Raw genomic sequence first — 16030 nt, forward strand, 5'->3', positions numbered from 1 at the left:
AACGAGGGATGCATAAAACCCAATGTACCCCTCGTGATCCTGCAAGGAATTTATCTTACCGACATGATTTAAAATAACATTGTAAAAGATTTCAAACAAATTCAAAATTGATAGAAAACAGCTGTTCGATTGAGGCGAGGTTAGCTTGTGCTATGTCACGTGACTTTCATTGACTCGGAAAAAGGGTGCAGCTTTTTGTTTCGAAGCTTCGTAAAACAGATTTATTCTTCCTCTCAGAAAGCCACATGTAGCCTGTCTTGCTCGTGGGAGGGTATAAGCGATTAATTCACCTGCTGAGAAATTTATTTCCCTCCAAGGCCGGATACATAGTATTTTATCAAGATCACATGGACCAATCAGATCTCATTCTGTCATGATGGTACAATAATAATAAATATTATAAGCATGACTAATAAAGGTACTTTGGAAATTTCAGTATCGATATATAGACTAAAAAATATCATGATACATCGATATATTGATAAATAATATAATTAATTATTCTTAATGTGTAAGGATATAATTGCCAATAGACCAGTAATTTAATGATAAATATCAACAAGTCTGATCCATAAATAAACAAGAAACAAACAAACTTTTTGACTGGATTTATGTCAGAACGTTTATGTTTATATGGAAGGGCTGACATAACGAGCAACTTCCTATTTTTCACCTCTGTCACTGATTTACATATTTAACTCAGGTTACCATGGATACTGAACTCACTTGGCTCTCCCTCCTCTCCTTGAACAGGAACAAACAGTGACCTCGCAGTACGACCCAGGCCTCCTTCCACGATCGGTCACTTGATTTCTGAAAGTTGGAATAACACTAATTTAATAAAATATGTTGTAGGTGAGGTGAAATGGGGTTTAATGTAGCATCAAACCACCGACCTTGCACTCTCCAGGCAGACACTCCATCAACTGGACCTCAGAGACGGTTTCTTACAGAAACAACAACATTCCTTGACTAATGCTTCTCTCAAAAGCTATTATGAGCTGGGTTTAAAGCCGTTTTGAACAGTATTTCAGTGATATCCCAAAGTGTCATCCTGATGTGGGAGGAAAGCTCCAACTGATGAAAGACTTTTACCACTTCAGTGAAACCCATGAGGCCAGGTATGGTGCTGACAAACCAAGAAACATAATCAGGGTGAACTGGCATTCGAACCCAGGACCATAGGTTTCTAGCACACCTATGATACGCAAGTCTGTACAACGAATAGGATCCCCTTCGATAACCACCCCCAACTGCTACCAAAGCCCTCGAAGTAGCGACCATTTTGGTGGCCAAATGCGACTTAAATCTATGATTGGTGACCTAAATTTATCCCCTGCTCGACCTAGAGGTCAACATAACTTGCGACAAGATCTGTTTAAAATATCTGTTGGCTCCCAAAAACTTGGGTTTGGCTCCTAAGATATCCATGTTAGGAGCCGTTTGGCTCCCTAACAAAAAACAAACTTTGAGGGCTGTGCTAATCACTCTCAAAGTAAGGAATCGGCTCAATGAACCTACCTTTCCATCTGTGATGGTGGTTTTACATGTCAGCCATCCCTCCTTGACGATTTCCGGGAGCGGGGACTCTGGCATCTCAAGCTTTGGCTCCATTGCCTCGATGATACAGGGGGTCTGCAACATGGGAGGCATGACATCAGGGAGTGAGTGAGTGAGTGAGTTAGTGAGTGGGAGAGTGAGTGAGTGTGAGAGTGAGTGAGTGAGTGTGAGAGTGAGTGAGTGAGTGAGTGAGTGAGTGAGTGAGTGAGTGAGTGAGTGAGTGGGAGAGTGAGTGAGTGAGTGTGAGTGAGTGAGTGAGTGAGTGTGAGAGTGAGTGAGTGACTCAGTGTGAGAGTGAGTGAGTGGGTGGGGGGGTGGTTCGGTGAGTGAGTGAGTGAGTGAGGGAGGGAGAGTGAGTGAGTGAGTGTGTGAGAGTGAGTGAGTGTGAGAGTGAGTGAGTGAGTGGATGGGTGGGTGAGTGGTTCGGTGAGTGAGTGAGTGAGTGATGGGCTCTATCTTCTTCAGTTCTGTCACAATTTGTCTCAACTTTTTCATATTTGTAACCAAAGGAACACTTAATAATAGAGTTAACAGTGACAAATAGCGAAGCATGCTAGAAATATTATTCATTTGAGGTTAGTCATTGTAATGAAACCCAAAGAAATACCCTCATTTACATATTTTCTCAATAAACCCACCAATATTGATCATATCATAACACATATTGTTGAAATTTTGTACCATGGTTCACTGGTTATACCGTGCAGACCACAAAGACATAAAAGCCAAATATGTACATGATTACCATCTTGAAATGCAAAAGTGGAACCTTGCAGAAAAACACTTTCATGAGAATTCTGTGAAGTTTTATTTATATCCTGAGTCTCCCCTGTCAATATGATGTTATTGCTTTGTCTGTCATGACATTCAGGTGAAACTATCATCATTATCCCAGTGCTGACAAGCAAAGAATAAAATACCTACCTTTTCACCAAAGAAGTGCTTGATCTTGTTCAAGCTGGGTTTGTGTGGCGGAGTGACCAACCTGTGGAAACATTGAGAAGAGTTACTTCCCTTCCATCATACACAGCCTTTCATTAGGCTTAAGAAAATAAAAGAATTGGTTCTCAGGCAATGACTTTTGAAAATATAGTGCGGGCGTGTGTTTTTTTGTTGTTGCTTTTTCTGCATGTCCAAACTCGTATGTAACAAAATAAACAGTTGTGTACCATCAACCTGGGAAAGGGCCTTTCTACATAAACAAGCATACAAATGCCTATTGCTGCCATGACCATAACACGAGTTCCACAGCAAAGCAGTGCGCATGTAAAGGGAAGTAACTTTATGCTATATTGGATTGCATTGTTATTAGGATTTTTAATTATTATTTTTTTAAATGGAAATAAAAACAAAACGTGTGGCAGATTTAAAGACGATGCGGGCGGTGCCTGAGAACCAAAACTTATTTTTTATAGCCTTTTGAAGTGAGCACCACAGCAGGTAACTGTTTTCATTTGAAATATGACAAAATTAGACTTCTGGAGACAGTATATTGTAATCCAAAACTTAATCAAGACTTATATCAACTTCAGTTAAAAACTATGAACATTTCCAAATACTGCATTTCCATTGAGCCTTTAATAATTAAACAACAGGTATCAGTAACATATGTTATAACCATATTATAACAGTTAGAAATGCCACATCTACATCGAGGTAACTTCATGTATGTGGACCCAAGTGAAGACAGTGCCAGGATTTTGTTGCCATGGATACTCCACCTCAACATGAGGTTCTCGAGGCTTGAACCCAGAAGCCAGCTGGAGAGACACATGAATCTGCGACTTACTGTCCCTCGGGAATAGAAGCTGGTGGAGAGACACATGAATCTGCGACTTACTGTCCCTCGGGAATAGAAGCTGGTGGAGAGACACATGAATCTGCGACTTACTGTCCCTCGGGAATAGAAGCTGGTGGAGAGACACATGAATCTGCGACTTACTGTCCCTCGGGAATAGAAGCTGGTGGAGAGACACATGAATCTGCGACTTACTGTCCCTCGGGAATAGAAGCTGGTGGTGAGAAGGACTGCTCGTACGGCTGCTGGTTGGAGCGGTCTCTCGCAGTTGCCATCAGGTACGAAGTCCGCCTGTGGAGCTTTACCGCCTCCTCCTCAGGAGATACTGGAACAACATAGATTTTTGAAATGATGATTGATGATGATGTTGATGATGATGATGATGATGATATACGCCATAAGGGCAATGATATCAGTGAAATTATTTTCCGTAATTCTCATTAAAGTGCTAAGCATTAACACTTCTGTTCATGCTGTAGGCTAGTTTCATTTTTTGTGAAGCCCCCCTCTCACCCCCCACCCACCCAACAAAAAAAAGTACTTATATTCATGAGAGAAAGTCTTCAGATTCATTTTCTTTTGAATTGATAAACAGCTGCAGATTTCAATTATCCATAAAATATCAAATTTCATTTTCAACCACATTAGGTGATGCAAGGACATTTGTAAATCATTCAAGACACGACATAAAAAATATCTCTACAAGTTTTGTCAGGTGTCAAGAGGATGCTTTCCATACAGCCTACCTATGGTCTTGGACCTCATCTGTACTCCTGGCTCCGAGATGTTTGTATCCATGGAGCTTCCGAGGAACGTGGAGCCTGACGTGGAGCCAGCATCTATCCGGGACAGCAGCACCCCGCCGTCACTGGAGGACATGACTAAGGAGGGAGGACGGAAGGAGTGAGTGAGTGAGTGACTATCGTTTAATGCCTCATCAGCAAAAAAGTCGTGCAGCTATTTGCTCTAACCCGGATCTTCATGGGGGACTGGTCAGCGAGGACAACATGACATGTACTTCAAAGGGGGGCTGTGTTCCCTGACTGGACTCCTGTCTACTTTAACAATTAACCAGACAGTGGCCAATTTCTCATGGGGTGCGATTGAATGACACTAGGCATAACTTCTTTGATAGGCAATTTAGAAGAGTACTAAGTAAGGATAAGAATTTATGGATGAACAACTTCTTTATTACAATTACGAGCGATGTTTCGGTGTAGGTTCTAACACCGTTATCAAGCAAGTCATCAAAGAAGTTGTTCATCCATAAACTCTTATCCATACTTGACACAACAAAACTTAGATATGTTTATCCATTTGTGACCATATTAACCTAGTATGGCCCGATGACAACGTTCTGCATTATTGTAATTCAATCACATCAAAACTCCAGATGAGACTCAGTCTCATTGAAATCATATCTGCTACGCTGCTGATACCAGATACCAGCTTTCTAGAAGATTCAGCTTTATTTCTTTACCAACTTGATTTTACAAAAGAAAACCCACACAGAACCCAAATATTCCTTCACTGCTACTCCTTTTGGCCATAGATGCCATTGAGCTCAGAAACGACACGGCGTGAAACACATCCACAACAACATAATGTCACAGACTTAATTATCTCCATTTGGAACTGGTTCATCAACTTCATTTTTAAGATCTATACAAGTATCACATATGCTGGTCTGAATGCTTCTTGCACAGAATCTAGACGCCTCGTTGGGTACGGAGGTGTCCTCCGATCTCCACATGGCTCGGTATCTCATCAGCCTGAAGACTGATTTTAATGAGTCCACAGCAACACAAGGTGTGCAACACACAAACACATATATAGACACAAATAAATATAAATAAGTACAAGGAAAGCATGCTAATAAACACCAACCCAAATTAGACAATATATTAGTGGGGTTAACATTTAAGAAAAATGACATTCATAATATAGGCCAAAATAATGCAAACTTTGGAGAACAATATAGATGAATGATGACATGCAAATTTGAAAAAAAGAAATCATAGATTAATAAATTGACATTTGAATATGAATATTCATTGGCATTTAAGAACCACATGACCCTACCATGGAAGACTGGATAGTTCTCTGACTTTTTTCCAAAAATGTTGAACCCCGCAATATTTGGTAGAGTTGTCACGATATACTGTTAGCGATACTTCAGTCATGATATAAAATACATCGCAATTTTTTTATTATTTCATATCGTTTAAGTGTGAAATTTTGACTTGTTCCCCGTGTCCTGGCTGACAATAGGTCACCTCCTGCTTTCAACCAGTGTTCAGGACTTGATATTTTGGGCCTGTTCCAACAGTTTTACGGGTACTCCATCAGATTCAGCATCATGTTTTATAATCAAGGTGATGTTGGTCGTAGTAGTCATAGTCCTGGTTTTGCGAAATTTTGAAATACTTTTTTTTTAAGTCGATACAGAATTCAGGGTGGGCATATCGGGTAGCGTATCGTCGTGACAACCCTAATGTTTAGTGAGCGAGAGGAGGAGCGAGGCTCGTGGCAGACCAACCTGAAGGGACATTGCTATACGAGGAGAATAAACTGATGCTGCCAGCACTGGAACCTAGGCTAGTGGTCGAACCCAGGGGCTCGGGGAGACTCGACGGACTTTCCAGATTGTCCAGCGTGTCGTCGCCATCAACATCATCTTCGTCATCATCTGATGCATCATGGGAATCTGATGAAGGGGCGATGCATTTTGAATTTCAAAACAGCATTGGTCTTTCCCCCCGTGTTATATCCATGATGCATCTTGTGTTGATGCATTTGATTGGATGGATGGATGGATGGATGGATGGATGGATGGATGGATGGTTTGGTGAGGGGATGGTTTTGTGGGTGGGTGGTTTGGTGAGTGGATGGTTTGGTGAAAGGGTGGTTTGGTGAGTGGGTGGATGGATTGGAAAGTTGATGGGTGGACTGGTAAGAGAATGGATGGTTGGTGGATGGGTGGATGCATGGACGGAAGGATTAGTAATCAAGTGGTTGGTTTGGTGAGGGGGTGGTTCGGTGGGTGGATTGTTTGGTTGGTGGATGGTTTGGTGGGTGGATAGTTTGGTGAGGGGATGGTTTGGTGGGTGGATAGTTTGGTGAGGGGATGGTTTGGTGGGTGAATAGTTTGGTGAGGGGATGGTTTGGTGGGTGGATAGTTTGGTGAGGGGATGGTTTTGTGGGTGGGTGGTTTGGTGGGTGGGTGGTTTGATGAGTGGATGGTTTGATGAGTGGATTGATGGTTTGGTGGGTTGATGGTTTGGTGAGGGGATGGTTTTGTGGGTGAATAGTTTGGTGAGGGGATGGTTTGGTGGGTGGATGGTTTGGTGAGGGGATGGTTTTGAGGGTGGGTGGTTTGGTGAGGGGATGGTTTGTAGGGTGGGTGGTTTGGTGAGGGGATGGTTTGATGAGTGGGTGGTTTGGTGAGTGGTCGGATGATGGATGGGAGGCTGGATTGACAGATGAGCGAATTATCCCATTAGAAAAATGTGATCAAATTTGAAAACTTAATTTTGATATTACCGAAGGGCTTCAGAACTTGATTATCAACTTTTAAAATATGTCATCAAAGTTAAACAAAACCTAAGAGATGATTGAACTAGTGTTGGAATCTCAATGAGTGAGTGGAAATTCTATTACTACATAAAATGTGTCAAAAACAGAATGTTCGTGAACAGCAAAAAATTTAAAAGAAAACAAAACATTTTGGGGTGACATTGTACATTGCAATTCTGAAATCTATACAAATTCAATGAAATGATTAAACTTGAGGAGATTCTAAAAAAGTGAAGCATGCAAAATTATTATCACAGTCTATGAGGAAAATATACACCTTTACAAGTGAATTAATCTAGATATATATATAGAGAGAGACATTGATACAAATACAACTGAGTACATTCATCTATATTAAACCATCACCATTGACTATTTCTAAAGAAATGTATATGAGAGGAGAAGGGGGTGAAGGGGACATTTATAGGATAAACAGACAGAAAGTTCAGTGTTTCTTGCACTCATAGGATTGTATTAATGTTGCAAGTGATTTACCATCACACAATCAATAGACAGTAAAAGAGACATTGTCGATTTGTCCATTCAGATTGCTGATACAGTAGATCACCGTTTATAATGTTTGTTTTTTAAGGCCGCACTCAGCAATATTCCAGCTATATGACAGCGGGCTGTAAATAATCAAGTCTGGACCAGACAATCCAGTGATTGATATCATGAGCATCAATCCATGCAATTGGGATCGATGCCATGCATCAACTAAGTCAGCAAGCCTGACCACCCGATCCCATTAGTCGCCTTTTACGGCAAGCATGGGTTGCTGAAGACCTATTCTAACCTGGATCTTCACAGACCCCGTTTAAAATGCAATTAGTTTGTTCTGTCAATGCATGGGAAGAAAGCATTGGTCATATCCACAGCTTGTACAAGACTAGACGTTTATGTAAATAACTAGATGTGGGGAGAAAACTACTTGTCCCTCCTGATTTTGACTTCTCTCCGACTAGTGGTCGAGTCTAAACGTGGGTACGTCAGGGGTCATACTATGACCTTGGTAAAAGATCTTTTGTTTTTTTACCAACGCTAGATTCTACTGACAATGTCAACCGGTGTTTGAAAACCAGCCCGACATTTGACAGGCGTATTATAAACAGTGATATACAGCATCACAATCCACTACACAAGGTTTCTCTGGTAGCAATTTTATTAAAAAGTATAAACTTTTGAGAAGATTCGTCTTTAAGATGGCTTACACCTGGAATAAGTGACCACCTAGACCTTGACCTCATTGTATGGTCTTGACTTATTGTGTGGCCTTGACCTTATTGTGTTGCCTTGACCTTATGTGTGGCCTTGACCTATAGACTCAGACCTGGACCCAATTTTAGACCTGTCCAAATGGAATTGTAGAGGCAATTACAATCTGCTAGACAGAATGTGATCAAAATCAATATGGTTGCTTTGTCTAACTTCCCTTAAAAAGGCTATAGCTCTTAAGTACAGATTGCAGAAGCATTGATTAAATTACCTGATTCAAAACAATGCCAAATGTTTCACAGACCTTCTCCCCCAAAAAGGGCTACTCACAGAATAAACACAATATTAAGAAACACAGAGGAGCAATTAAAAAACATTTTAAAACTTACACCGACTGCGAGGGGCGTTCACAGCCGAGAGATACGACGTCTTCCGCACGGGACGACTTCCATGGATGTTCTCCTGCACGATGCGGGCCTGAGGGAAGGGCTCTTCCACTACTTCTTCCTCATGGTTGAAAGACTGTCTGGGCTTGGGGTCGTGGGTCAAGCTTGTGGTCATCTTGGGTGCCGGTTGATTCTCCTGGAAGACAGGCACAATCTCCACAATGGGAGACACTGGAGCACTAGAACTACCAGGAGAAACATATATCCGTATTGGCGCCGGCGCTTCCTGATAGCTCGCCAAAGTGGCGGGACGGTCGGGTTTATCGTTAGACATTTTGGGCGGGATATAACGTTCGGTTGAAATTTTCCGGACTTTAATGGCAGGCTGAACCTGAACAGAATTGCTAGGAACCTCAGGTTCTGGGGAATCTTGCTTTTGTTCAAAGACTGCGGCACGATTTGCAACACTTTCAAACTTCTTGAAAGTCGTCATTTTTTCAAGTTCAGTTTTACACCTATCAAACTTAATTCCTGGACTGTGGTTTTCATTTTTACCTAACTCAAACAGTTGTTTCCTATGCGAGACAATCTGTCTGGGAGTCTTCTTAATTTCTATCTGCGTTGTGACAGGGGATCGTGTCAAGGCAAATGTCGTCCCCGATCCCTTCCCCCCTCCATCAGTTCCATCACTCCCCATCGATCGGTCCCCAACTGGAATCCGGACCACAAACGTTCTCATTGGGCTTTCAGGATTGGCTTGATCATGGAATCGGTTGCTGTCCGTATGCCATGAGCGCTGCGTCTGGAACCGACTTAACCTTGAATCGATGTTATCAACACTGGAAGATTTGGTACCTTTCTCAAGCGGATTTGCCGACACAACAGGAACATAATGCCGAACTCCGCGAACATCTGTTTTATATTCAACGTCACTTCCACGTCTACCGGAAATCTGGCTGCGGTACGGCGACTGCGATGTTATGTTGGATGCTGGTGATGATAACGATGACGTTGTGTGGGAGCGTGATATGATAATGGACGTGGAATCTCCCGATTTTAAAACTTTCGAACCACTTGGTGAATATGGCGGTGGTTTCGAATCTATTCCTAATCTATCTTGTGAACGTAAAAGAGACTCCTTGGACTGCGAATTGTCTGATGTGTTATCAAACGACGGCTGTCTGTGTTCGTATCCTAATCTACGTGGACGTAACTCTGAACCCGAATCTCGGATATTTTCCTTAGAATATCGATTACTCCCCTTGTTTAAACCATCCATGCTGTTTGACTTGTTATCTCCCTGTTGGGGAGGAAAGTACAGTCCAAAGGAATATTTCTTCTGTGGAATTGAACACGACACACTGGAGCTCATGCTGACTCCGTCAAAACCATGGGGATTCCGATAATCAAAATCAGAATCCCGGAAAAACGCTTCTCTGTTGTAGCTGCTATCACTCCTCAAGGGTTCCTTGTAAGAAGACAACGCTGAACCGAAGGACGCAGAGGTTTTCAAGGGGTAAGGACCGAACTCTCTTGATCGATCTGTATAGTAGTCCTTGTTTCGGTGGTCCTTGACTGTGAAGGACAGTCGGGATTCCTGGCGGGGTTCGGGTGATAACACATTTTCGTTTGAAGCGTAAGCAGAGTGGACTCTTCGGATAGGGGCAGTAGCTTGGCGGTCGGAGTCTAGGGAACCATTACTTCCGCTTATGGAATCCTGAGCTTGTGGGTGGTAGGCCTGAAAACACAAATGCACTGAGTAAGTCCTGGTGTCAGGTGAAATGGGTCGCATTCAAGATTATTGCACTTATATCGAGACATGCAAGTTAGTGTCATGGAATAAATGGCAATCAAAGAGGACAAGCAGGAATTACTCAAATTTGGAGTGAGAGAGAGAGTAAGTTGGGTTAAAAATCACTTTTAAGGTATCATGGTGTCATCTTGATGTGGAAGGAAAACCTGAAATCTTGCAGGTGTTTATAACATTTTGAAGGATTTCAGACTGCTTTTCATAACATTATGACATTGTAATATGACAGGCTTTGATAAAGGGCATTTCTCTGTAGAAGGTAAGGCTTGGATAAAGGGCAATTACTCTGTAGAAGGTAAGGCTTGGATAAAGGGCAATTACTCTGTAGAAGGTAAGGCTTGGATAAAGGGCAATTACTCAAGAGGGTAAGGCTTGCTACCAAAGTATAGTGTTACTCTTAATACAGGATTTTCACCATCCCAAATCACACATGCTTGATAACCTCTATCTATCATAAATAAAGTATGCCAATGTTCATATTGTTCAAACCAGCTTCCATTCCATCACACTTCAGACAAACAGATGGAAGGACACTAACCAACTGTAGAATGTCTTCATCTTTGGGCACAACAAGAAGTTTCAAAGCTGCATCACTGAAAACAGAATATATCCAGTTGAATACTTTGCAACAAGGGGTGATGGGGAATAAAGTGTTTGCCTGTCCTGCTGCAGGCCAGACTTGGACTCCCTATATGGGTATATGGGTGAAGCCTATTTCTGAGGATTTCAGCAACCCATGCTTGCTGTAAAAGGCGACTATGCTTGTCATAAGAGGTGACTAACGGGATCTGGTGGTCAGGCTCGCTGACTTGGTTGTTGCATGTCATCAATCCCAATTGCGTGGATCGATGCTCATGTTATTAATCACTGGATTGTCTGGTCCAGGCTCAATTATTTACAGACCACCGTCATATAACTGGAATATTGCTGAGTGCGGTGTAAAACAACATACCCAAACCAAAACCTACTTCTGAGGTTTCTGACGATATTGCTAGAATACTGATCAAAGCGTTAAAAAACTCACTCTTTAGAATGAGAAAGAATGCCACAGCACAGACTTCATTTAGGCCTGCTTAGAGGCCGATATTCAGCCTCAAGTCATCCATTCCAAATTGGAATTAAACAATTCCCAATTTATGCTGTTATAGCTTTGTTGTAGTCTTGTATTTTACTGATAACAGGACCAATATAGAGGAAGATTAATGCCTAGTTTAATATTATGGAATGCAATGTTACAATTTAATGTTAAAATACCTGTCAATTTAGGAAAATAAAAATCCTAATTTGAAACAAACTAACGTCCAAGTTTTCCCAATTAGCTTGCCGAGAGCAGTTATAATCCTTGCACAGTCAGCAATATTTCAGCTGTATAGAAAGTGAAGGTTAAGTTTTGTTTGTTTGTTTGTTGTCTTTAACTCTGCACTCAGCAATAGTCCAGCTATATGACGGCTATCAAATGGACTCAGTTGGAGCAGAGGGGTATCTGCCCTGCTGAGTGAATGTTGCTTCAGGCCCCAGTCAGCAGTACTCAAACAATATCATGACAGGCTGCAAACAATCAAGACAGCTCCTTCCACACAAGTGGTTTATAACTGTTGACAATGTTTTTCATAATTGTTCTTTCTCAAATTTCTGATTTAATCTGATTTCTTTCCTGTTTGGGTGGACACAATATTTTCTCACTTGACAGCATTGGTTTCATTTTCATTCCTCAAAACACTCAATACACTCCCTGCAAACAATTGTACTGAGTGAGTATAGGATATTTAAATTTAACACTGTCGTCAGTTATATTACAGCCATACACAGCATATATACATAATCAAATCTGAGCGGGGCAAACCAGAGGTCGACGGCAAGAGCAACAACTCATCCTGTCAGAGCACAGTGACATACTATGGGACATACAGGACCTATTGTAACCCCTGTAATATTCAGAGGACCTATTGTAACCCCTGAAATCCTCACAGGACCTATTTGTAAACCCTGTAATGCTCACAGGACCTATTGTAACCCCTGAAATCCTCACAGGACCTATGGTAACCCCTGTAATCCTCACAGGACCTATTGTAACCCCTGAAATCCTCACAGGACCTATGGTAACCCCTGAAATCCCCACAGGACCTATTATAACCCCTGTAATCCTTACAGGACCTATTGTAACCCCTGTAATCCTCACAGGACCTATTGTAACCCCTGTAATCCTCACAGGACCTATTGTAACCCCTGAAATCCCCCCAGAGGACCTATTGTAGCCCCTGAAATCCTCAAGGGGCCTCATGCAAACGATAAGCATAGGTTACTCAGGACCAACTGTGCCCTGGACTTTCCCCAGGGCTTCTAATCACCTGCTGAGGATGGGATCAAGCCTACCTGGACTGTATAAGAGAGATGACTTGGGAGTAGGACTTCCCGGTAACAGATTCTCCGTTGACGGACACGATGCGGTCTCCTGTCTTGAGGCCAGCGACATGTGCGGGGCTTTCCTCCTTCACATTCTTCACAAAGATGGTGTCCATCGGCTCCAAGCTGGCCAGCTTGGTCCGCTTACTTCTCTTTTCTGAAACATGTTGAGCAAGTGAGTGAGGAGGGTTCTACACTGCTTTTAGCAACATTCAATGTTTCCCTTTACCAGTAAGTAAACCTTTTGAAAAATATAATATTAGACGCTGTTGTTTGCTTGTACTGGCATAAATATCGTTGAAATAAGTACCACCACAACATTGAGTAAGTGAGTTTTATCATGGCAGGTCAGCTTGATGTGAGGAAAGCACAAAGTAATGCAGGCCTTAGATATTTACATATTAAACACAGTGCTTGACATGGACCAAAATTTGTCAGTGGTCCAAAGGACCAGCACTAAAATAAATCTACTGGTCCTGTTGGATCTCTGCTTGACAGAGTGGTGCCTTATCACCGATTTCAAAATTAGAACAAACTTAAATTACTTTGTTCGTTCCTAAAAAAACACTCGAACACCGAACCATATTCTATCTCATTTTACTGGTCCTTTAGTAAATATGCTAGACTCGGACCAGCAGACCAGTGTTCATGTTGAGCACAGATATGGAGCGGACGAACCTTGAAACATAATCAGGTAGTATTTTGGATTCAAACCCACAATCAGAGGCATCTGACATGACTAAGGGATGTTACTCTGCTAGCGAATGTCCCCCCCCCCCCCCCTGCCCCCACCTGTAAAGTAACCCTAAAACAAGCAGTGGTTAATTCCACCTCTACTGACTTAGCTAAACTTGTCAGATTGACTTGACCTCGTGCTGTGTGTATTGGAGATACTGCGGTCAATAATACAGCCCTCTTAGTGGCGACCATTTTTGTGACCAAATGTGACTTAAATCTATGATTGGCAACCTTAATTGATTTACTTCATTAATCATCATTATAATTCTTGGTACATATTTTCTTTTACTACTTCAAATTAAGGAAGGTCCTGGGGTCCAATGGGGTTTGCCCCTCTGGTATTTGAATCCAGGGACCCCATAAATCTTCAGCTTTCGACATTAAGGCCATGACAAGGACCTTGTGACTTTCAGCCTCCATTTTAAACACTGTATTGGGATGTCATGACATTTAATAGAAAATTTTTGAAATTCGAATAAAAACCTTGAAACAACATGTAAAAGTGCGAATGTTTTTACGAGAGTCAGAAATATTACAGTGTCATCAAGATCGATAAATATGAGTCCACACCTGTCAAACCAATGGTTGACAGCATGAGCAATGACAGAAGCCTTTGAAATACAACCAAGAATGTCACACATCAAAACCATCCAATTCCAACCTTTGTAGACTAGTTGAGTCATAAAAGCAAAAGTATGAAATATCCTTCCATCATACACACATGTTGTCTATTCAACTAAATCTAAACAGGCACATACATGATTCTTTCAACATTATGAAGCATAAAACCAATATGCAGAAACCTTAACAATTACAACCAGGAAAACCACACACAAAAATCAACAAAAGTTCGTCAAATTCCTCAAATTCTCTCCACCATGTTTCAACATCTGTCCAGACATTGAGTCCAATAATGCAAACTCCTTGCACCACATGAACCATGAGGCACAGCAGTGATAGGCCATGCAACTGCCGTGTAAGGAGCTCCTGCCGGCAGGTGGAGTGGCTGTTTGGAGACGGTTGCGTGTGCACACACCAGAGCACGGGGAATGTCGGGCAAAACAAACACGCTCCCACTGCCAGGAATGTAGTGGCATCATGACAACATGTGTTCTTCAAGAACACTTTTTTGGGGTAAATGTAACATATGTCCTTGCTTCATCATGTACTTGATTACAGACAGTTAATGACTTACAGAATAACGTTATCGCAACTCGGGTTACAGATGATAAATAAACCAGGAAATAAGTCCAGCATCTTCATCTTCATATATTCCGAACATTAATGTATCTAATCTTCACATGATATTGACCTCATTTCGATAAATGTCTCAGCTGCAACAAATAAGTTGGCCTAAGAACTAGGCCACATATTTTTCAACGACCTACATTGAATTTTAAGCCAATATTTTGCAAACCAACCAATAAAAACCCAAAACCCAAATACCTCATATCAAGTTTTACTGCAAGTACTAATGCAAAAACAACTGTACACACTGGTTTCTGGATGTCAGAGTTTCCAAGAATGGCTATAAGCATACATAAGTCTCAAATCAATTATAACTTTTATTATTTCAAACCAAAACAATCAAAATTTTAAAAAATCAACTCCAAGAACAATCACACTGATTGACATACTCTTCCTTTCAAAACAATTATCTGTCTTTCCTGCTTCCGATAAAAATCAACTATTAGGAATCAAAATATCTCTAAATTTAAAATGTCATTCTGAGGGAAAATTCAATGACATTTACTGCACATTCAACACCATCTATCCAATTACGCACAATGAAAGTACGTCTTTCGATCCGTGAGTTACGTTTAATGACATTAGAAATAATGTTTAAACAGTGAACGATTGAGATATTTACATAACACAATGGTAACTCAATATCCTGGCAAAGCACGGACCAGGTCGCTCTGACATTGTTCTACGTTCAAGTATCTCATAGACCTGCATTCGGCTCTGACAACACAAATATGTTCCTCTCCGTTCCACAGCTGCAGGTAATGTTCTTGGGAACAGAGTGACTTTCATGGTTTCGTTTCATGCATGCACATATTGGCTGCCAAACGGTCTATGGCTGTACGTGTATTTCGGCTAACATTTCATATTTGATGTTAATTTATCATTTATACTCTGATGATAAGGCAGAAAGGGATTTATGAGGAGCATCATGTTTCCTCAACAGCCATCAGCAACATGATAATATTTGAGGATTGGATGACATATATATTAATTTGAATCAATGTTGGTTGAGCCTCGTAAAGATTTGGGGTAGAATAGGTCTTCAGCAACCCATGCTGGCCGTAAAAGGTGATTATGCTTGTCGTAAAAGGCGACTAACGGGATCGGGTGGTCAGGCTCGCTGACTTGGTTGATGCATGTCATCGTATCCCAATTTCGTGGATCGATGCTCATGACGTCAATCACATCATTGTCTGGTCCAGACTCGATTATTTACAGACCGCCGTCTGGAAATATTGCCGAGTGTGGCGTTGAACAACATACCCATCAACCTGTGTCGGTTGAATTAATATTTAA

The 16030-nt window shown here is 41.4% G+C and overlaps 1 protein-coding gene across 11 annotated transcripts in view; it reads right to left on the bottom strand.

Annotated features, from left to right (window-relative positions):
- The window catches only part of LOC124121198, a 129217-nt gene that overhangs the window by 16978 nt on the left and 96209 nt on the right, over positions 1-16030 (bottom strand). For 9 of the 11 annotated variants that reach the window (XM_046484188.2, XM_046484190.2, XM_046484187.2 and 6 more), the window contains 9 exons: positions 12719-12905; positions 10884-10938; positions 8539-10273; positions 5898-6065; positions 4105-4239; positions 3554-3683; positions 2485-2545; positions 1522-1635; positions 727-813 (listed from right to left, as the gene is read on the bottom strand). In XM_046484188.2, coding sequence (XP_046340144.1) covers positions 727-813; positions 1522-1635; positions 2485-2545; positions 3554-3683; positions 4105-4239; positions 5898-6065; positions 8539-10273; positions 10884-10938; positions 12719-12905 — 2672 coding nt within the window. The remainder of the gene's footprint in view (positions 1-726; positions 814-1521; positions 1636-2484; positions 2546-3553; positions 3684-4104; positions 4240-5897; positions 6066-8538; positions 10274-10883; positions 10939-12718; positions 12906-16030) is intronic. The other 2 variants (XM_046484189.2, XM_046484192.2) reach the window with 2 other exon arrangements.

This window comes from Haliotis rufescens, unplaced genomic scaffold, assembly GCF_023055435.1.
Source record: "Haliotis rufescens isolate VD_foot unplaced genomic scaffold, xgHalRufe1.0.p SCAF_10, whole genome shotgun sequence".
Classification (NCBI taxonomy): domain Eukaryota; kingdom Metazoa; phylum Mollusca; class Gastropoda; order Lepetellida; family Haliotidae; genus Haliotis; species Haliotis rufescens.